General features: G+C 29.0%; 5 protein-coding genes across 19 annotated transcripts in view; 3 read left to right on the top strand and 2 right to left on the bottom strand.

Annotated features, from left to right (window-relative positions):
- Positions 1–46: 46 nt before the first annotated feature.
- Positions 47–2,829, bottom strand: Lst8 (MTOR associated protein, LST8). Of its 5 annotated transcripts, none has more exons than XM_089170951.1 (8): positions 2,729–2,829; positions 1,935–2,060; positions 1,626–1,781; positions 1,479–1,540; positions 1,255–1,405; positions 989–1,191; positions 770–912; positions 47–706 (listed from the first exon to the last, which is right to left on the bottom strand). In XM_089170951.1, the coding sequence occupies exons 2-8, from the start codon at positions 2,058–2,060 to the stop codon at positions 582–584; spliced, it is 966 nt and encodes a 321-aa protein (XP_089027077.1). In that variant the 5' UTR covers positions 2,729–2,829; the 3' UTR covers positions 47–581. The 5 variants fall into 5 exon arrangements, with proteins under 5 accessions (XP_089027077.1, XP_089027075.1, XP_089027076.1 ...); XM_089170949.1 differs by having other exon boundaries at positions 2,685–2,807; XM_089170950.1 differs by having other exon boundaries at positions 1,626–1,778; positions 2,685–2,807.
- Positions 2,830–3,391: 562 nt separating this feature from the next.
- On the top strand, positions 3,392–5,407 carry LOC107072424 (pre-mRNA-splicing factor CWC22 homolog). Its single transcript, XM_089170947.1, is given in 4 exon segments — positions 3,392–4,131; positions 4,134–4,543; positions 4,545–4,782; positions 4,784–5,407. Coding segments are annotated over 4 exon segments (1,725 nt in total). The 5' UTR covers positions 3,392–3,492; the 3' UTR covers positions 5,222–5,407.
- A 1,486-nt stretch (positions 5,408–6,893) lies between these two features.
- Positions 6,894–11,975, top strand: smid (nuclear valosin-containing protein-like smid). 4 transcript variants are annotated; one of them, XM_015334979.2, is made up of 11 exons: positions 6,897–7,182; positions 7,697–7,915; positions 8,042–8,254; positions 8,329–8,643; positions 8,867–9,086; positions 9,163–9,445; positions 9,536–10,004; positions 10,097–10,264; positions 10,351–10,677; positions 10,758–10,979; positions 11,173–11,975. In XM_015334979.2, exons 1-11 carry the CDS (start codon positions 7,030–7,032, stop codon positions 11,308–11,310), a joined length of 2,727 nt encoding a protein of 908 aa, XP_015190465.1. In that variant the 5' UTR covers positions 6,897–7,029; the 3' UTR covers positions 11,311–11,975. The 4 variants fall into 4 exon arrangements, with proteins under 4 accessions (XP_089027319.1, XP_015190465.1, XP_015190464.1 ...); XM_015334978.2 differs by having other exon boundaries at positions 7,991–8,254; XM_089171193.1 differs by lacking the exon at positions 11,173–11,975 and having other exon boundaries at positions 6,894–7,182; positions 7,991–8,254; positions 10,780–10,929.
- A 148-nt stretch (positions 11,976–12,123) lies between these two features.
- On the bottom strand, positions 12,124–14,396 carry LOC107073982 (aurora kinase C). Of its 2 annotated transcripts, none has more exons than XM_089171201.1 (5): positions 13,956–14,396; positions 13,173–13,876; positions 12,946–13,080; positions 12,490–12,880; positions 12,124–12,419 (listed from the first exon to the last, which is right to left on the bottom strand). In XM_089171201.1, the coding sequence occupies exons 2-5, from the start codon at positions 13,763–13,765 to the stop codon at positions 12,321–12,323; spliced, it is 1,218 nt and encodes a 405-aa protein (XP_089027327.1). In that variant the 5' UTR covers positions 13,766–13,876; positions 13,956–14,396; the 3' UTR covers positions 12,124–12,320. The 2 variants fall into 2 exon arrangements, with proteins under 2 accessions (XP_089027327.1, XP_015190463.1); XM_015334977.2 differs by having other exon boundaries at positions 13,173–13,835.
- Positions 14,397–14,799: 403 nt separating this feature from the next.
- pnt (ETS transcription factor pointed) overlaps positions 14,800–23,365 on the top strand; it is a 96,955-nt gene continuing 88,389 nt past the window's right edge. For 6 of the 7 annotated variants that reach the window (XM_015334814.2, XM_089171198.1, XM_089171199.1 and 3 more), the window contains exons 1-2: positions 14,900–15,041; positions 20,481–20,593. In XM_015334814.2, coding sequence (XP_015190300.1) covers positions 20,486–20,593 — 108 coding nt within the window. In that variant the 5' untranslated portion in view covers positions 14,900–15,041; positions 20,481–20,485. Of the gene's footprint in view, positions 15,042–20,480; positions 20,594–23,365 lie in introns of all 7 variants that reach the window. The other variant, XM_089171200.1, reaches the window with a different exon arrangement.

The raw sequence follows: 23,365 nt of genomic DNA, 5'->3' as shown, positions 1-23,365 counted from the left end.
TATTCATTCACGCACTCGATTAAACTTTAAATAATCAGAAATAATATATTTGCTATACATATTTTTTTATTCACATTCATAAATTAAATTATAATATTATATATACATATATTATATATGTATATATGTATATGTTAAATGCAATATGTTACTGCCGGCATTGCATAGAATGTCCCCGATCATTTTACAAAATGCCTAGAGAGTTTCGGCCAATCAATAAAATATGCTTTAGTTTATGGTGTTTAGAGCACGAGGAAGGAGGGGGATTCTTAAATTTTCACAGTTTGTTTCACTTACAATAGCTTCAGTTTCTTTCACCTTTCTCTGCGCTCTAAACACACCTCATTGAAATATATTTTATAAATTGACCGAAACCTTCTGGGCATTCTATAGGAGACCGGGCAATCTGTGAAATATCTGTTCATTATATATATTGCCCATAACATATACATATATTAGATCGTAAATATAATACTGTTTCTTTAAGTATTACTGCGTACTATCCTGTAGAAAAAAATTAATTTCTTATATTTAATAAATTAAAAAAGATTTTTATTCTATACACCTTTTTGTCTGAACTATTAAGCCGTAGATACAGCTTCTTCATAAAATGCCAAAGCTGTTACTGCTTTCTGGTGACCTTTATACTCGCGTACTATCGCTCCCGTTGAAACGTTCCACAATCTTGCAATGCCATCAGAAGAAGCTAAACGTAACAGACATATTAAATTTTATCTTAATGAAATTATTGTACACATTCTATTCTTACCAGTGAATAGATATTGTGAATCAGCACTGAAGGCTGCATCCCAAACCCAACGTTTGGCTTCGTGTTGAAGTACCTGTACCTCGGAGAAATCTGTGGTTCTCCAAACTCTGGCAGTTTGATCAGCAGATGTAGTTACGAGCAGGCTAAATATTATTATTTTATCATTTTCATTTCTTAATCATTAAAAAAATATCAAAAAAATATCAGATTTTTACATACGTAGAATCAGGGCTAAATTTACAACGAAGGGCATAACGCTTATGAGCTACAAGTTTATGACGAGGAATAGGTTTAGTTGGTTCCTCTCCTATACCTCCAGAAAGTGTCCAGATATAACAATGACCTTTATTATTTACAGCAGCCATATATGTACCATCTTGATTTATTGTTACATCTTGAATGGAAGCTTCTGTTTCTGGTATCTAAAATAAGAAAATATGTTCGTATAAAAATAGAAGATTATTCATTTATAATTGCGGTTATACCAATTGTTCATTATGATCCGAACGAAGATCCCATAAATGTATAACACCACTTTGATCACCAACTACTAATTCTGCTTGATTAGGATGTAAGCATACACAATTTACAGGGGCTGAGACTTGAAATATTCTTTGGCATTTACCATTAAGATATCTGAAACGCAATAAAAAATTTATTCTGTGTATTTATTAATGGATGCAAATTCTTTTTAAATTATTTAACATACCTAAGATCCCATATCCGTGCAGAACAATCTTCTCCTCCGGTATACATCCATTTTCCTTCTTCCTAAAAAAATTAGTAACAATAATCACAATACGATAACATTTGATTCTACATTATTCTTCGATAAGATTTCAATGTTTTGTGAAACCTGAAAGCCAAATCCGCTAATATTCTTGGAACCTCCTTCATAGGTAACTACCGGGGTAGGATCACTTCTTCCCAAATCATACATTCGAATATGTTGATAACCTGCTGCGCTTATAAAATATTTATCTGGTGTAATGTCCAGAGCATTTACTTGCTGCTAAGATGTATTAAAGAAAAATATTCATATATTCAAAAATATTCAAATATGTATATAAAAATATACATATTAATTAATTAAATATATTTAATAAAAGTATTTAATAAAGATAAGTTTTTCATAATAAATTGTAGAAAAACATAAAAAGGATACAAATTCTGTCTCTGTAAATGTACGCTCGCAATTTCCTGTATGTGGTTGCCATAATTTGATTGTATGATCATAACCTCCCGTCGCAAAAAGTACTTGTTGATCACTAGTTTCATTATCCACAGTCATCTAAATATAACAAAATATAATTTATTAAATAATCGAATAACTTCTTAATAACGCCATTAATTTGTTTGTGTTAACTTGGACAAATGTATACTTACAATGAGATCATTAAAAATCAACTATTCTATACATAAATATATATTTGTTTATAGTTAACCTTTTAAAATTTATAAAAAAGGAAGTTATATTAATTTCATTAATATATTTACTTCCTTAATATCCATATTTTTAATACATAAATATAGATTTAAAATATATAAATATATATTTGTTTTTAGCTAACTCTTAAACATTTTTACATAAGTAAATTACATTAATTTCATTAATAACTTTATTTCCTTAATATTCATATTTTTAACTCTAAAAACTCTCAATGAGCGTCAAACACGTCTTCAATAACCAAGATATCTAGCGTTTCGCTCGTCTTGCACATATGACATAAAATGACCATCCACAAATGTATAATTGCATTATGAAAGGTAGAGGTATGGAAAGTAGAGGTAGGGAGTATCATCTGTGTATATGAAAAATGTCCGTCGAAATGCATTCAATTAGGGTGGCGCCACATTAGCATCAGGGACAACTTTTCACAACACAAATTTTACCCATAACTGTTTTGTTACTCACACACTTTTTCATAAAATTAAATGATAAAAAATCAATAAACGTACTATTCACAATTTACGAAATAAAATCACTCTAGTTAGACTTTTTCTCATAATAATTCTGTAAGGTTATATTTACTACATTATTACATAATTCGGCATACTTCAATTCGTTTACAATTGCTATATTCATACCATATCCTTTGTCTACACCAGCGCCATTCTGGAAGGTTTTTGAAATATTATTTATAGCATATGCTGAATACACTTTTTAAAATTTTCTCTCATATGAGATGATACTACTTACCTTTACACTCTATATTTCCCAGGTATACTTGTAGAGATAGTGAGGAAAAGTTTGCAAGTTTCATAGATATTCCGAGGACAGTCTAGAATAGGGTTGTATAGTTCAAATATAATCAATGAAGTACATCAAATATATATATATATATATATATATATATACATAACGGAAAGTGTTGGTTGTTATTGGTTGTTGGATTCCAGGATCATTTCTATTGGTGGATTTTCAATGATAATTTAGTCCAAAATTTTAAAATGAATTTAAAATAGAAAAGAAATTAAATGTGTAATAATAGTATTATAATATAGTATTTAACATATTTGATATTTATAATATAATATATTATAAATATCAAATGTCTAGAAAATTTAATTCGATAAATGTAATGCAGATGGTGCAGTGAAAAACGTTGTGACACGTTACACTTGTATTAAGTTTTCTTCGAGCGCTTGTAAGTTTATGTTGAACTTGGTTTTCTTCTGTGTGCATAGTAAACAAATTTAATTATAGTATTTAAAAAAAAAACATGGAAAAATATTCAGATAAACGTTCTAACAGATATTCCGATAGACATTCGGATAGACGTTCAGAAAGATATTCGGAGAGACGCTCAGATAGGCGTTCGGAAAGACGTTCAGAAAGACGTTCAGATAAACATTCGGAAAGAAAAATTGTATGTGTATACAATCATGATGTATTAACATCAAAAACAGGGGGTGCCTATATACCACCTTCAAAATTGCGTATGATGCAAGCAAATATAACGGAAAAGTATGGATCTGCGTATCAGCGGATTGCATGGGAAGCATTAAAGAAATCAATTCATGGTAGTATTAATAAAGTTAACGTGAGCAATATTGGTCTTATAACAAGGGAACTTTTAAGAGAAAATATTGTTAGGGGAAGAGGTTTGTTAGCTCGTTCTATTATACAAGCTCAAGCTGCTTCTCCAACTTTCACTCCTGTTTATGCAGCATTTACAGGTATTATTAATTCAAAATTTCCTAATATTGGTGAACTAATATTGAAGCGACTAATTATACAATTTAAACGTGGTTTTCGTAGAAATGACAAACGTCTCTGTATATCATCTGGAACATTTGTCGCACATCTTTTGAATCAACGTGTGGCACACGAAATTTTACCTTTGGAAATTTTAACGTTTAACTCGTTGATACACCTACGGATGATTCTGTAGAAGTTGCCATAGCATTCTTGAAAGAATGTGGTATGAAATTAACAGAAGTATCTCGTAAAGGTATAGAAGCTATTTTTGAAATGTTGAGAAATATATTGCACGAGGGTCAATCGGATAAGCGTGTTCAATATATGATTGAAGTCATGTTTCAAATTCGAAAGGATGGCTTCAAAGATCATCCAGTAATTCCTCCAAAATTAGATCTTGTAGAGGAAGAAAATCAATTCACGCATCTCATACAATTAGACGAAGCAATAGATTCTCAAGACATTTTAAATGTTTTCAGGTTTGACAGTGATTATAAGGCTAATGAGGAAAAATATAAACAATTAAGCAATAAAATTCTTGTTTTAAATGACAGTGATTCTGAAGGCAGTGACAAGTTCCGATGAAGAAGATAGCAATGCTGAGGATATCAAAGAGAAAGAAGGTCTTATTATAGACAATACGGAAACTAATTTAACAGCTCTTAGAAGAACTATTTATTTAACTATACATTCATCATTAGATTTAGAAGAATGTGCGCATAAATTAATGAAAATGCAATTAAAGCTAGGACAAGAAATAGAACTTTGTCATATGTTTCTTTATTGTTGCGCGGAAGTGCGTACGTACGAAAAAAATTTTTGAATTATTAGCAGAACGATTTTGTGCAATTAAAAAAGTGTATGTTACACATTTCGAAGCAATATTTCAAGAATCTTATCATACAATACATCGATTAAATATTAATAAGCTAAGAAACTTATCGAAATTCTTTGCTCATTTGTTATTTACCGATTCTATATCATGGGAAGTATTGTCGTGTATAAAATTAAACGAAGAAGATACTACCAGTTCTAATAGAATATTTATTAAAATATTATTTCAAGTACTTTCCGAATACATGGGTCTTTCGAAACTTAATCAAAGAGTTAAAGATGTAACATTACAAGAAGCTTTCAGTGGATTATTTCCAAGAGATAATCCAAAAAATACACGTTTTGCTATTAACTTTTTTACATCTATTGGTTTAGGTGGTTTAACAGATGACTTGAGAGAACATCTCAAATCTTGATTATAAATTCGTTATTAAATGTAAATATAACGATTTTATGTTATATGAATCGTAATCTGTAATGCAAAGATAAAAGAATTGTAATGTAAATATGTAAATATTAATAAGATGTAATGTAAATATGAATAAAAGCTTATTTTTTCTTTTTACAATTAAATAAAAAAAAATGTTTAATTACTCGATAAATTTACTGTTTATTTAAATTATTATTTTAGAAGATTTTTTGATTAATTCTATGTAATATGTAAAAGTTCTATGTAGTCGATATTTTCGTTTCCTTTTAACAGTTATTTAAATGTTAGATAACTTTCTGTATATACATTCACGTAAGATTTTACGCATTTTAAAAATTTATCATATGAAACGCTAAAAATATATTTAATATTATTAGAATATTTTTATTAATTACATTATATTTAAACGAATGTATCATTTATTATTTACTATTATTTTGTTAAACTATTTCTACTTTAAATTTAGATAAACCATTTGGTATACATACTTATTAAATGAGATAAATTTTCCATAGATACAATTTATTTTTAGATTACAATTTACTTTTAATTGGACTTTTTTAATTTAGTTTTCCATCCTTTACTCAACTGCAACTTGGTAAGATGAAATTGAATAGATTTACACAGCAAGTTAACGATAATATCTTGGAAATAATTGTAAAATAATAAAAAAATTTTCTTATTGCTATTTTTAACGTTAATTATAAGATTTGGTTAATTTATATTGACTAACACGTGAGTACAATTGTTACATTCCCGCGACCATAAACAAGGTTTTAAAAACCTGATATTAGCCACTCTAACGTACTCTAGTGGCAAAATATCTGTCAAAGTATCTACCCTTTATAGGTAGAGGTAAGGAGAATCATCTGTGTATATGAAAGTGTCCGTCGAAATGCATTCAATTAGGGTGGCGCCACATTAGTATCAGGGTAAATTTTAAAGGAAGCGCCAAATATTATTAGAGAATGATTGAGAAATAAACAAGGAAAGAAAAACTTAATAATTTTCAATAATTAACTACTTTAGTCGCCAATAATAATAAATTTTTTAACTCAGCATACTTCAATTCGTTTACAATTGCTATATTCATACCATACCCTTTGTCTACAACAGCGCCATTCTGGAAGGTTTTTGAACTATTATTTATAGCATATGCTGTATACACTTTTTAAAATTTTCTCCTTTATGAGATGATTCTCTTTACCTCTACCCTCCATAAATTCCATACAAACCGAAATCAACTACAACGAAATCAGAATCGTATTTAAAAAGATGACGACTGATAAGGGTTAATGAATTTTCTCAAAATCTTACCAAAAAAATTTCTGGAAAAAAGTTTTACTTCTCTGATTGGTTCATTTAAGAATGGCGTTTAGTGGCGTAAAAAATCTTTAATTCTTTTATTTCCATTTGCCGTTTATTTAAAGAAAAAAATATAATTATAAATATAATTATATATATAAATATAAACAAAGATTATATGGAAATGATTTATTAATGTAATGCAATAAACTAATTTCGTAAATATATATTACATAGTGAAAACGAATGAATCAATGAGCAAAGAGAATTTAGTGACTAGTCCAATCAGTTAAAAGTAAACGAATGTTAGGATTGAAATATATGGATGATATAAAGTTTAAAACAAGTTATATGTTTATTGGCATGCTCAGTAACGTATCTATGCATCTTGCATGTCTAATAACAGAAAATATAACAGATAAAAGTTATTTGTGAAGTCGAATTCATCGAAGTAGTTGTGATTGCTAATACATTGAGTCTTCTACGAAAATGCAAAAAATTGGAAAATTAAATTCGTCGATTGATATCATACCCTTGCAAGGATCTAGCGGTGATTATAAATCAAAAAACATGGACAGTAAAAACAAAATCGAAAATTGTCACCGACATTTCAAAGATCAATTATTATCTCGCGTGCAAACGGTAATATTTACTAATTAATGTTGTTAATTTATAAAAGAGAAATAAAAGCTAGATTTATTTCTTTGTATTTTCTATTTTCTTTTCTTTTGTAATAAACCGTTTGAAGATTTCGCAATTTTCATTTGTAAAATAGAACATTATTTAAAATTATTGAACCAATATAACCTATGTTATATATAATTAATTTTTTTTCTTTCTTTTTTTTTACATACACTATTACCACGATTATTACTTGTGTTTGTAGATTATTGTAGTAATCTGAAAAATAAAATATTCTCTTTTCATATGGGATAATATTATAAATACATGGTATGGAACATATCTAACATATTATATTTGTTACCTTCTATTCAAGTAATGAAGAAAATGATACTTTCTTTATGCTTAGATATTTTAAATCTAATAAATAAATGCATATAATTTCTAACACATACATATTATATTAATGATACACGCAATATAAACGAGAAAGCATTATTTTCTAAATATCTCATACCGTTGTATTTTATTGCAGTATATGCATGAAAATGAAAACAGAGTATATATTGATGTGAATGAGATGGCTGATACTCTTCAAAGAAAGTATCGGGATTATCGTGGAAAAAAACGCAACGCATTCAGAACACTTGTACGTAAAGCATACGACGAACTTACAGAAATGTTTGCTAAAAAGAATTCACGTGATTGGTATTCTTATGAGGATGATGACGATGAAGATGAAGTTGATGTTGAGGTACATAATGCATGTTATTCATATTTCCTTTTAGTTTCTCTTGTTAATCTTTCAAAGAAAATCAATGAATTTTAGTCAGATCCGCAACCTGCTATATTAGGAGATGTTTTATTGAAAATGTTCAAGAAATCTAAGGGCAAGCAGAATGGGAATTCCAGCGACAAAGAGCTTATAGACATTAGCAGCGATGATGACGTTGAGAAATCTGAGCAGAAATCTGAGGAAAAGGACAAAAATCCCGTGGTTGCTAATAAAATTTTACAAGAAAATGCAGATTCTCCACCGGTAGTCCAAAAATCCAGCGAGTCTAAAGAAGAAAGGCAACAATCGGCCCAAATGGTAATATATCAAGATGCATAAATATATTTTATGTTTTAATTTGAAAATTTAACGTAATAATGTTAATATTTCAGGCAAAGGTCGAGACTTCTTCTACTCCTAAACCGTCAACCGAAACGACAACTAGAAAAAGACAAAGAGATAAAGAAACTGATAGTGGGCAATTGCCATTAACAAAAAGAGTCAAAACAATACCGATTACGGAACCAAAAGTAACATTCGCGGACGTGGGTGGAAACGACAAGGTTTTGAAAACGGTATGCAAGTTATTGGCGCATATGAAACATCCCGAAATATTTAAACAACTGGGCATATCTCCACTTAGAGGATTTTTACTTCATGGTCCACCTGGATGTGGGAAGACTTTGCTGGCTCATGCCATTGCTGGAGTAAGTTTAATATTTTATTAATACATATTTTTTTATTTTATATGAAACGATTTTCTTATAGTGATATTTAATATATTTTTTCACAACTTGGAAAGATAAAAAAATCATTCGTTATAATCAAATAATTTGGTATCTTTATTTGTTTAAGATAAAATTGATTAGTATTCTTTAGGAGATTATCCTTTATGTTGTTTATTTATATTTTATACATTTTTGAAATTAGGAATTAGGAATCCCTCTATTAAAAGTAGCAGCACCAGAATTAGTGGCTGGAGTATCGGGTGAAAGTGAAGCACGTATTCGAGAATTATTTGATCAAGGAGTTGCTATCGCACCATGTGTACTTTTCCTTGATGAAATCGATGCTGTTGCACCTCATAGAGCTACCGCTCAAAGAGAAATGGAACGAAGAATCGTAGCCCAATTGCTATCGTGCTTAGATGGTTCATATTATTTGAAATTATTCTTATGAATGAAATATCTAAAAAGATATTAACATCGTGTATTTCTTTTTTGTAGAATTAAATTCAAAAGAAAATGGAGATAGAGTTTTAGTTATAGGAGCAACAAATCGACCAGATTCTTTAGACCCTGCTTTAAGAAGAGCAGGACGTTTTGATCGTGAAGTTTGTCTTGGTATACCTGATAAAAATGCAAGAGCTAAAATATTGGCAGTACATACAGAAAAAGTAGCTCTAGCTCCTAACGTTAATTTATCAACAGTAGCTTCGCTCACACCTGGTTTTGTAGGAGCAGATCTCGTTGCTTTAATTAGAGAAGCTGCCCTAGCTGCTGTAGAAAGGTAAACATCAACTACATATTATTTTTTCTATTATAAAAATCTTACAATATTTAATTTAATTAATAATAATTTACTTTTTTCTTACGATAGAATTTTTGAAGACTTGAATGAGACAGTAATGGACGTTGATGTATCTAAATCTCCTGAAATAAGTGAAATCAATCCTCAGGCTGATAAAGAAGTTACAACATTTGAAAACTCAGGAAATTTAGTTGATGATATTGTGACTGGTGAACGCCCAACGTCTATCGAAGATACTGTATCATCTATCAGTAAAACGCAATCAGAAAATTCCAATGCAGGATTAGAAATGGATGTTACACAAGAGCCATCTAAGTCACCAGAATTATCAAATTTACTTACATGGTTACAAAACGAACCTCCTCTTTCGGCGGAAAAATTATCTAAACTTTGTATCGAGGAAAGAGATTTTGAAGCTGCTTTACGTGTCGTTCAACCTTCTGCAAAAAGAGAAGGATTTGTTACAGTACCTGATGTTACATGGAACGATATTGGTTCATTACAAGATATCAGACAAGAATTACAAATGGCTATACTTGTAAATATATATATATATTAACTTACTTAAAATCAAATCTATAGTTATTAGTACGGATTATTAATCATTACTATATATTATTATCTTTTTAGGCTCCTGTACGTCATGCTGAACAATTCGAATCGTTAGGTTTGAATTCTGCCACAGGTGTATTATTGTGTGGTCCACCAGGTTGTGGTAAAACGTTATTAGCTAAAGCTATTGCCAACGAAGCTGGTATTAATTTCATTTCTGTAAAGGGACCTGAACTTCTCAATATGGTAATGTATTATAAATTTCTTTCTTGTTCATAATTGTATTTATAAAATACTAAGTAATAACAATGTACTTCATCATCTGTCAATAGTATGTTGGTGAAAGCGAGAAAGCAGTACGCCAATGTTTTATGAGAGCAAGAAATTCTGCCCCATGCGTTATATTTTTCGATGAATTAGATGCATTGTGTCCTAAGAGAACAGAAGGTGACAATTCAGCCACGTCGAGAGTAGTTAATCAGATGCTTACGGAAATGGACGGGGTTGAAGGTAGACAAAATGTATTCTTAATGGCTGCCAGCAATCGTCCAGATATTATTGATCCTGCTGTATTAAGACCTGGAAGATTGGATAAAATTTTATACGTAGGTTTACCAACAGCAGCGGATCGCGTTGATATTATAAGAGCATTGACTAAGGTAAATGGTGATATTGAGTTAGTATAGGTAAATAATCTTTTACTCGTTAACTTGTTGTCTACATATATTTTCTCATATAGAATGGTACAAAACCAAAATTAGCTGCAGATATAAACTTGGGAGAAATTGGATATAACGATAAGTGTGATGGCTTCACCGGAGCTGATTTAGCATCGCTGATTAGAGAAGCAGGATTAGAGGCATTGCGAGAATTGATGACAGGATTTCATGGACAGCCAGAGATTTGCATGCGGCACATTTCTATTGCGTTTGACAAAGTTAGACCATCGGTTCATGAAAAAGTAAGTAATTGTATTTGCTAATTATTAGGTAAAATAATAGGTAATTATTATATAAAATAATGAATTTGGTTTGCCTTAAAAAAATATTAGTCAACTATTTATTCTCCATTAATTTGTCTTTTTTTCTACATACAAAATTTATATGTGTACTTATAATAAAACATTTTTTACACAAATTATTTAAAATGTTTAGGATATCAAAAATTATGAAAAATTAAAAAAGCTATATTCAGTTAAGAAATATTCGGAGGTAACACCTATGGATAATACTCCGTTGGAAACACCTATAGTGGATGTAGTTATGGAAGCAGTGGAACCGATGGAAACATAAAACAATTTTATTAAAGATTTTGTGGCACTTCTCTTCCATTATCAAAGTCTTATCAAAATTTCTAACAACATTAAAAATAACTATTATGTAAGATAATATTTTTACGTTAGAAATGATATGCATTAGAATTTTTAAGTTCCAATATTTGCAAATTATGTAGATATATTCCTTTTTTATTCTGATGTTGATATTATATAGTAAAAAGAATCATTTAATAAACAAGACAAGAGAAGATAAGATAATGAAACGATAATGTTCGGATATCTTATTTGAGGGAACATTATCTTGTATAACAGTTTTTATAAAACATAAATAAATTTTATGTTATCTACAAACGAATGGTATACTTTGTATGGACTAAAATGCAATATAATTTTGTTAGATTAATTGATAATATTTTTAAATAACTGACTTTAAAAATTACTTTCATTGTTTTAACAAAACTGATTATTTATTTATTATTATTAAAATACCGTAAAAATTTACAATACTTGAAAATGAAAAGGATTGATTTCTTTTTATCAATGGAATGTGTCTTATATAATTAGATATATGATGATAATATTTTAATTTTAAATAAGTATTAAAATTTTATTTTTCTTTCTTCTGTACTCTGTCCAATGTAATCACACAAATAAATTTCATTATTCTAATATTTGACGACATATCTAGCGAATAGATGATTGATACCACATCAAAATTTTTATTTTGTAACGTATATATATATATAATTCCGATAATAGTTAATAATGATAAAATAATAATAATAATAAATCCTATTAATTTTTTGTGAAATTAAACAATTAATAAATATTTCACTATACATAGTTGAAATACTATTTAATAAAACGAAATAATGCAATTTATCTGTTTTATTTGGTTAAGTTATAAAATTTGATTATAAAATCACCTATAAAATTAATCTATCCATTAATTAAATTAAGAAAGATCAATCGTCATTTATTAGATTGTTAAAATATAGCGACAGTCTTAGAAATAAAAATAATATATCACAGCACATAGGGTTCTGTTGTGCGATTTTTCACGATCCAAGGATGAGTTAAAACATCTTCTAATGATAGTCTTTTTTCTGGATTAATAACTAACAACTATAAAACAATAATCATTAAATAAAATAAAAATAGTTAAATAATTTGAAGTAATGAAATAGTTGTTTACCTTTGAAATTAAGTCTCTTGCGCCTTCGCTAACAAAATTAGGAAATTTATAATTAGCTTTTTTAATTCTTATATATGTTTCTTCATAACTCTGTGTAAGAAATGGTGGTGTACCAACTAAACATTCATAACACAGTACTCCCATGCTCCACAAATCTACGGTATGATTATAAGTCTTTCCAGCTACCATTTCTGGTGGTAAATAATCAAGAGTGCCACATAAAGTTTCTCGTCTTGATGAAGGTGCATGAACAGACCAACCAAAATCAGCCATTTTCAATTCACCTTTTAAACCGAGCAATAAATTTTCTGGTTTAATATCACGATGTATTACATTTTTACTGTGACAATATTTTAAGGCATCAGCTAATTGCGATATGTAAGTGGCAGTTCTGTAAATATTTTTATTATACTTTTTCAATACGCTTGTAAGTATATTAAAATAAAAAATACTTACCTAACATCGTCAAAACGTTTGTCAGGCTGTGCATTTAATTCTTTATACAATTCACCCTTCGGAGCATACTCTAATATCAAATATACTCTTTTTTCATCATGAAAATAACCATACATACGTAAGATATTAGGATGTCTATAAAAATAAAATATAAAAAATGCTTGTTATTTGTTCTTTTTGATTATGGAATGATGGAAATAATCGTAAAAGAATTATTTAAAATTAACCTTAGGTGGGTTTGTATTTCAATTTCTCTTTGCACTTGATACAACATAACTTGATCTTCAACGCCTTGCTTTTGTATTTGGGCTTTAAATAATACTTTCATCGCTATAATAAATTTAGACTTTTTTTCCCTAGCAAGATAAACGTTTCCAAATTTTCCTTTACCAAGAGGACGTCCTATATCAAAATCCGTAAGTACCCATTTCTTTTTACTACTTTTATTATTTGCATCATTCTGTTCAGTATTATTAGCACTCGCAACATCTTTTTTGTCATTATTATTACTAGTAGCATTATCACAGTTAACTGGAAGATTTACTTCAGTTGACTTGGACGTAGAAGGCTGTTCCTTTGACAATTGTTTGGAAATATTGTTTTGATTAGTTTTAGTTGTACAGTTGGTTGAATCAGTTTTATCATATTGCACAATTTTATTATCAGTTTCTTTAATAATCTCTTGATTGTTCTTCAACACTGAATTTGTGGTGTTTACAATTCTCAATTGTTTAAAATTATTAACTTGTAGTTTGTCGTCTTTTGGTAATTGATTAGTAGTCAAATTAGTTGGAATATTATTTTCTTTTCCTTCCAGCATCCTTAGAAAACTAGTACTTAATTAAAACAATAAATTATCTTTCTTTTTCTTTCAAAATAAAGAGAACAGTCTGGAAAAATGTATTACCACACAATTGTAAAAAATCAAACACTGAAAACATATAAGCTAATACAAAAATCGAACTTAAACCTTAATATTAACTAGTATAATAAGATTAATTAATACTTACGAATTAATATGAAATTTATACAAAATGTAAACACATGGAGCGAAATTTAACTAATGATAACATTAAAGTTAATTCTTCTTAGCAAAACAATATCATTAGAAGAGTGAATAAACTAAAATGTCTTACAATTAAACGTACCAAACGATCATTACTATTAAATACACTTATACAGTTGTTTGTATCTATTTACAGAATTCGCAAATTATCGGCCACAACTAATCTTTCTTAGCTTAGAAATACTTCTGCAAACGTTTTAAATCTTTCAAATAAGTTTAAAATAACGTATTTTTAGTTCTCTCTTCTGATTGGCTTGTGGAAACTATGACGTAATTCTATATGCGTAAGGAGAAAGGCGAGTTTTCAATATAAGCTAAACTTTCTTGAAAATCTAACCTTTCGTGACAATAATGGTTTAATATAAACTAAAAATTTAAAAAGTATACTTAAAACAATGGAAACTATCCTTCAGATTTATCACCACATTTAAATATTCCAGAAATTTATAATTTAAAAAAAAACCATGCACAAATCTAAAAATGATAAATACAATTTGTCCATTCGATTGAATTTAGCGCTAGATGTATCGAGATAGCTATAGGAATAATTGGACCAATCAAAAAGCAGTATAGTGGGTAAAGAGGTAGTAAAATGGAGGCGGATTAATCGACGAATCAGGAAGCGAGATAAGTTATTCTCCCGAAATGACTATGCTTACATTAGTAGGGATCGCGTTGGGAGGGAAACGAGGGGTAGGGGGGCTGGGTCAGTAGAGGAGAAATGAAGGGGGGAGTATTGCTAGATGGTAGATGGGTGGGGGGCTGGTTGGGGGGTTGAAGGGAAGGGGCCAGTACCCGGTCTAAGTTTCATTCATGATCGTCGGGTACAAAGTAAGCCATAATATATCTGTAAGTTGTATTGTAAACGGGGTAGACCGCGTTAGTGCTGCCGATGTGCGTGCGCCTAGCAGTTGTACACGTGATTATTACTCCTTTTGTGCTAGGTGTTTTTGTTTCGTGTTATACGTGCATTACAACACTTTGGTTTAACCTTTATACCTGCCTCGTGCTATTCGCCACGATAAAACGGGTATGTAGAGAAGGAGAAAAATGAATGAAAGAAAGAAAAAATGAATCATTACAGTTTCAATCTTTCAACATGACGGATTGGGTATATTTAAATTTTGAAATAATTGGACTAATTTTATATTTAAATTTTCTTTCTTTTTTTTTAAGTTTTAGATGTAATTAAGGATAATTAAAAGTTATTACGAATATATGTTATAATCGTTTCTCTTTAAGCGTTCGGCTTGCATCGCGTTTTCTTACGAAACGACTAAGAACCCTATGATAAAACTCGCCTAACGCCTACGTATCTAACTTTTCTCTCTCATTCTTTCTCTTTTCTTCTCTTTTCTTCTCTTTTCTTCTCTTCTCTTCTCTTCTCTTCTCTTTCTTTCGCTGTCTTTCTCTCTTTATATGTATTTGTTTTGACAGAGTTCTTCGTGGCTAGCATCCTATGAGATAGAAGTGAAATACACACACATATATACATGAATGCATACACGCAAGCATGTTTAAAATACATAGCCGGTCAAGATCCCTTAAACATATTCATATATTCTATTCTTTAAGAAATGCACATATTTATACATATTCGCTTAATGAATATCTACGATAATAGATTATTTTGATCAAAATGATTCGTTTATCGAGAAAATAATCAATGATGATTGGTCAAATTTGTACGTTGTTGTGTGTATTATACTTTCCTTTAGTATAATGATCTTTTGTTCTAAAATTTCCTTCTGTATTTAAAAAAAAAAAAAACAATTAAAATTCGATTGACGTTAATACACATATACATTTAAATTGAAGAGTGTAAGAATATTTTTTTTATTTTGAGGTGGTATCGACATGTAAGGATCAACGCGTGATAAGATAACACTGACTGAGTTAAGAAAACGATTCCTATTACAAGTGCACTTACACATGCATACACACACTGTGTGTAAGTATGCGCATCTTGTACGCTTATGACGATGGACTCTGTGACACGCGTGTTATGTATATATATGTGTTGTGTATCTGTTATGTCGGTAATAGCAATAAAATGCATAATAAAATAATAAATGAATAGATGATAAGCGATGTGTCTCCCACCGGCTATCACATCGTGTTAGTTTGTACCGCTAGACTGGTGGTGGCATCATTGGCTCGGCACCATTAGCTGCAACACTAATACCGTTGTCACATCGTCTCTCCCTCTTTTATATACATATTCTTTTACGATCCCATTTCTCCATACACATGCCATACATATGTGTTACATATGTGACCAATCGAAAATCACGCCTCTTATTTTATTTACATTTAATTTTATATTATCATTTTTAGTTTTTATATTTTATTTGTTTTTTCATTTTTCTTTTTCTTCTATTTAATATCTTTTACCCTACGCCATCTTGGTTTTTAAGGCTAACTATGGAATTTGGTTTAATGGTTCCTTTTTATCGTTATTACGATATAACCAATAATATTAATTTTATTTTTATTATGTATATTAAAAATTTTTTAAATTTATTTCTTATTAAAAATGATCATATCGTGAAAAGAAATAATGTGATGATGACGATTATTATTATTATTTCTAAAAGAATGTATGTGATTTGTGTTTTTAATGTGTCGCGCGTTTTTTACTTTATTCACATAGTAATTACGTAATCCGCGATTAAAACCAAAATGGATAGCAATTAGTAATTATTGTAAATTATACCAAATAAAAACTCTTTTTAAAAAGCGTTTCGTGAAAGATTTCAGTTTCCTTGGGGGATAATGTTGTATATTTTATTTAAAAATACGTGTTATCAAACTAAGGCTATTAATTTATAAGAAAGAAGATATTTATAAAATATGACGAGACTAAACGACCGTATTGAATGTGATTGTTCGTTGAGTATTTACTATGATTATTCCATTGCGATATAAATTTAAATTTATCGATACGATTTATCGAATTTTTCGTAGATTTATTAAAGATAATATTGGTATACGCGGGGGATCTTATTAAAAATATTTATTATCATATAAATTATCGGCGATTGGCTGTAAAGTTTGTTCAAATTATATTTTAAAGTAATTATATACTTTTTTATATTTCGATATTATTTAATTAATTAAATTATTGATTGTATATTAATTTTAAAAATCGTCGCGAATTAATTGTTAAAAATTCACATATTTTTAGTTTAATTGATTTTGATTCACACTTTACTTGTAAATAATGAGAGAGAGAAATTATAATAATAATAATAATTTTATTATTAATTAATTAATTAATGTTTGTAAAGTGTTAAATTATTTTTGAATTTCGTGTAATTTGTTTGTTAAAAAAAAAAAATGGCGTGGCAACGTTGCTGCGATCTCGAAGCATCTTTTCTTTGGTGACGCTTGTTGTCCCTTTACCAAAGAAAGACGAACGCGAATGGTCAAGGGAGAAAAAGACAAAGGGGAAGAAAAAGAAAGCTTGTGTGATGATGACAAAGAACGAGGACGCCCTAAGCCCTTCAAAGTCTCGAAAAACAAAACGACAGAGAGACCGTACAAATGAACTTTGCGAATCGAATTCTTTTAACTTTTAGAAAAGGGATACTTAAAAAAAGGCAAGTGTTAACAACTTGTTTTACTATTCAACCGAATACTAATGCCGACATGATTTTCACTCCATTTTTATAATAACGAGATTAAATTGTCTTCCACAAAGCATTAGATCAAAAGAGAAAGAAGGTAAAACTTCTTATAAAACTTCTATGGGAACTCAACAATTCTTAGATGATCTAAACAAATTATTTTTTATTATTTCTTTGTTCAAATTAATTTTGTTTACAGACTTTAAATGTAAAAAGATCATAATTTTTCTACAATTTCCTTCAAAAGTATTAAAAAGGAGTACATATTTAATTTTTAAAACTAATAATAATTTATAATCTACCATATCGGTTTACGTGCATGAATTTATTTATAGTAGAAATAATTTAACCGACTGAGAATTTAAAGCTTTGAAGTAGAATTTTTGTAAACACCATGGCGAGAGTTAAAATGATCCCAAACGCGTTTGTTTCTTTTTTTTTTAATTCCTTTTTGTTTTTGCCTTTGAACGTCGCCATAGCTTTGATAAAAATAATTTCATCTGTTTTCTCTCTCCTCTTTCTTTCTCTTTCTCTTTCTTTCTTTTTATGGGGTTCACGATCTTTTTCTATACGGGTTGTGTACTGCGTTAGCCAGAATACAACGATCTAAGCGTCCTAAGAAGAATATCTACCCGCATCTCAAAATCGCGGTAGCAATAAGTGCATTTTTCTTGCTTTATTTACATAGATACATGTTGCCAGAGTAATGTTCTTCACATAATCGGATATGTTTCAGCTTCCCAAAGGACCAATCCTCTTCTTACCATGTCTCCAATTTCGTTTTCAATCCTATTCACTTCCTTTCGAGCTTGTAAATTGAAAAAGTAAAGTGGAATCATTAGATAAATTTTGTCCAAATCACTCGAACCCAGTTGTTCACTGTAAACTCTCTTTTTTTTGTTCATTATTTTTTTGTTTAGAAAGAAAACGCGCGCGAGAGAGAGAGAGAGAGAGAGAGAGAGAGAGAGAGAGAGAGAGAGAGAGAGGTAAAAGAACATGAGTCCAATTATTGTTACAACAATCTAACAATAAATATACAATAATTTATTTGATACTATTGTCCTTTTCTTATGGTTTATGTACATTCTTTTTTTTATTTTTGTGAGTTTAATAGTACGTATAAAATAACATTTGATGTTAAATTGCATCTTACAAAATGCAAAACTAACAAAATTAACAATTTTTATTTATTTTTTTTTGTTCATTTACCAGAAATAAATGCATAAAAAAATAGAGTTGATTTTATTTTATTCTTATTTTATATTTTTTGTTGTTGCTCTAATCTATCGGACGTAGGTACTTATATTATAAAAAATAATTATTTTTAGTATTTTTTTTTAAGTTCAGTATTACATAAGATATCGAAAGACAAGATTGATTAACGTGAAAGTTGTAGTATTTTCAACGGTTATCTGTTTTAATATCTAATTGCGTAACGAAGCTAGTAGCAAGTAATATAGCTTGGTATAATCGAAGAAAAATATTTTATAAGAAATATTAATATTAAATTATTAAAATTAAATTAATTAATAAGCTGCAAAAGTGATCGAAAAAAGAAAATATTTTTCGAATATAATACAATATATGATAATAATTGTATCGATGACATGGTATTTTTTCTTTTCTTTTTTACCTGCAAGAAAGTATATAAGCAGATAAGCTGTCCGGGGAAACACATGATACCTTTGTTCGCGATTGAGATAATGATCTAATAGATAAACCAATTTAAACTGGCGAATAGATCTCTGCCATGTTGAAAGTATTTATGATAAACAGATAATTTGATTGATTATACGAGCACAAGATAATTCTTATTTATTTATTCATTCATTTTATTATTGTTAAAGCTTTTATCTTATTTGAATGAGATTATGTGTTGGTAATTATGATTATGATTTATACTAGTTATAAGTATAAAAATTGCTAAAAGTAAATTAATTTAATACAAATAATATAAAATAAAAAAATAATATAATATAAACGATTTAAGTATACATAAATTTATTCCCTTAATTTACTGCCATAATAATTATCGAATCCATATTTATATAAATTTAATAACCAAAAATAGCGAGTAATTAACATCACAAAATCTTAATTAATTAAAATCCTTGATCCTATTAATTAATTAATTAAATAAGTTTAAAACTTCCATATATAATTGTAAATATTTGTTAGATTTCAATAAGGGGTTTTGTTTTTTTTGTAAATGGAAAGTAATAGTATAGTATATACATATATACTATATATATGTATTTAAAAAAGTTCTTTTAGCTCATCCTTGGCATGTAGCATAAAGAGCCGTGAGAGAGTCGATCGACGTTGCTCGAGCACTTTTCCACCTACCATCTGTCGTTTAGTCTTCCAGTCGGGGTAACTTGATCTCCGTAGAAAGCAGGGTTCGAAACTTCCTATACTATACACGAAGCCGACAAGATCACGCGTTTGGACCAACCAACCGACCATGTCGGTCCACCAAATTGTAGTTTAATTATTTTACAAATGTTATCTTTTGCGAACAGTAAAAAATACTCGTATTATAATATAACATTAAAGGATACATTATTTAACAAAAGAAAATATAACGAGAAAATAATAAAAAGTTAAGTTCTATAAAAAAGAAAAAGAAAGAGTTAATTTTTGAACGTGTTATTAATAATAATAAATAATATTAATAAGAAGAAAAAGAAAAAGAAGAAAAATGATAGGAAAAGGTTTTATAGCAATTAAGCAAAAATGTTTAATGAACTTATTTAAGAAACGAGAATCGATAGTTTATGATTAAAAATATATATATAGATATACATATGAATTATTTCTTTTTGTTTGGTTTCTTCCAGACAACATGGATATGGAATCCCTGTACGATTACGGGGAGGAAGATCAGGATTTTTACGAGGAAAATCCTGGTACCCGAAAAGGTGGATATCCTATCGATCACAGATGGATCAAAGTGAGTTTATATATGTTTATTTACGTAAATAAATATTCATATAATATTCGTATTCATAAACAACGATTAAATAATATTAATTGTAAAACAACGTGTACGATAACGTGCGTCATCGATAAGAAAACCCACACATTAGAAAAATCGATTTTTTCTTTACAACATATGTTTGCCCTTTTACGAAGAGAATAAAAACAAAAAAAAAAGAAAAAAAGTCGAAGAGAGAGAGAGAGAGAGAGAGAGAGAAATTATTAATTTTATAAAATAAATAGCTAAGTAATTTATACATAAAAATATCGAGTTTCCACGTAGCATATCAAACTTTCCGACTTATACAAATATTTAATATTTATACATATACAACAAGAAATAAAATAAAAAGAAAAAATAATTAATATTGCGAATGTGGTTTAAAAATTTAATAATAAACATACGCGAAAAAAAAGAAGCAAATAAAAGAGAGAGAAAAATAGAAAGGAAAAAAAATTAATTTAATAAAATTAATATACAGAAAGAAGAAATTTGAATATAAAAAATATAGTTATCACGTAATGTTTGAAGCCTTGTAAATCATATATACATCTAATACAGACTCACACACACACGTAGAAAGATAGTAATACCAATGGAGTCTGACAATTGGCTTGGTTCTCTCTCTCTCTCTCTCTCTCTCTTTCTTTCTTTCACACACATCAGTCAGTCATTCTCTCCTGCGTTCGTTTCATGAATGAACGTAGAACCGGCGCTCTGGTCTTTCCCTCTCTCCATTTCCCTCTTTTCCCCTTCTCTTAAATCTTATTGGCCTGCCATCGTCGTCGTCGTTCTCGTCGTCATCGTCGTTGACCTCTCTTTCTTCTCTTTTTCTTCTCTTTCCCTCTTTCTCTCTCTCTCTCTCTCTTACTCTCTCTTTCTTCTCTTTCTTCTTCCCTTACCCTTACCCCTACTTCCCCCTCTTTTTCTATCTTTCTATCTCCTTCCATAAAACAACTCTTGTTGCACATGCTCTACTAAGTTACGGAGTGTACACACACATATATTAACACATTTGAATATTACTACACTACTACTATTATATTTCTTTCACAAGGCACCTTATAACGTTGTTATACTATTTTTTTTAAATTTATGTAGAAAATCAATCTAATTTTAATATTCTATAATAAAAAAATGAAATCATTCTTTTATACTATACTAGTTGATCATTCTTTGATCTTTACTTTTTTATTTTATTTCGAAGATTCATATAATTTTTGGATATTTTTTATTAATTATTTCAATGATTTTATAAAATATTGCAAAAAGTATATACGTGAATTGGTTAAACGTTTTATTTTTTTGCTTCATTTATTTTCACATATATTTTTAACATTTAAATTTGCTTTCGATTCGTAAGGTTTTCTTTCCATTTCTTCATGCAAATTCAATAATTTTTGTATTTAATGTTCATATAATTAACAAATTATTTTAACATAATTAAGAATAAAATTCTACTTATCTTTCAGTAATACGTATTTTTGATCTTTTTTTTCCTACCACTGTATATACCTAAATATAAAATAATGTAAAAAAGGAATGGATACGAATAGAAATCTTTTCACTGACTCATTTTTTTAATGTACAAATTATTTTCACACAAAAAAATAAATGTTATTTACACCCTTCAGTGATACATATATTCTGATCTCTTTTTTCTATCATTGCATACACCTAAAATATAAAATATTAAATGAAATAAATACACGAAATGAGAACAACTATTTAAAACGATTAATTTTTTTCATTTAAAAATTATACACACAAGAAAAAAATATATACAATTTTTTGTAATTTTAATTCATTTAATCCAAACAATCGTTTTTAAACAGCAAAAAACATTCTACAACTACTCCACCCCCCTCCCGAAACAACAGACGGCCTTTAATCTCTTCCTTTCTTCCTAATTTAAAAAAAAAAAGAAACAAGATGAAGAATAAAAAAAAGTCAAATATTAGACTCGCTTTTTACCTGACCGTTAGCTCGTTGGAAAGTTAATGAAAAGGGAAAGGTTGCAACGGTGAGATCGGTGTAGATAGAAGAAAAAGAAAAAGAAAAAGAAGGGCAGAGCATAGGGCACGAAGTTTGTGGTGCTACTGGCAACGTTCGGACATTAATGTGTATGTGGTGTGTATGTATGTATGTGTTAGAATGTAAGGGCAGCAGTGCATGTGACTAGAACGACGATGACGACGAAGAGGGCGAGGGTGAGGACGACGACGACGACGACGACGATGACGACGACGACGACGACGACGACGAGCGGTGCATGCAGAAGATCTGGCTACATGATGCGGGAAGGGATGCTATTTCTGGCGGCTTAGGTTTCCCTTTCCCCTCCACCGAACGCATTTCCTTCGGCCAGACCTTACCACATCCCGTTTCTCTCTTCGTACTCTACCTCTACAAACCTCTCTCTCTTACTTTTTTTTTCTTTTTTTTTTGTAATGTTCATTCGTGTGCAAAAAAAAAAAGCTAAAAAAAAAAAAAAGGTATATAAATACACCGATATATACCGTTAATTGGTAATCGTTTAGTAACAGTGTAATCAATTTTATAATAATTAAACGATGCATATTTAATTTTTACTTCTTTTATTTTTATATTTTTTTTCTTTTTTTTTCTATATGTTCATTCTTGCATAAGAATATTAACAACAACAGCAACAAAATATATATACCGATATACGCGGTAATGAGTAAATCGTTTTAAGCACTATAATAAAATATTAAATTCGAGAGA

The sequence above is a fragment of the Polistes dominula genome, unplaced genomic scaffold, assembly GCF_049000335.1.
Source record: "Polistes dominula isolate Pdom_NZ unplaced genomic scaffold, Pdom_raw_medaka contig_31, whole genome shotgun sequence".
Taxonomy (NCBI): domain Eukaryota; kingdom Metazoa; phylum Arthropoda; class Insecta; order Hymenoptera; family Vespidae; genus Polistes; species Polistes dominula.
The sequence above is the reverse complement of the archived record's forward strand: the minus strand, read 5'-3'. Positions and strand labels throughout refer to the sequence as shown.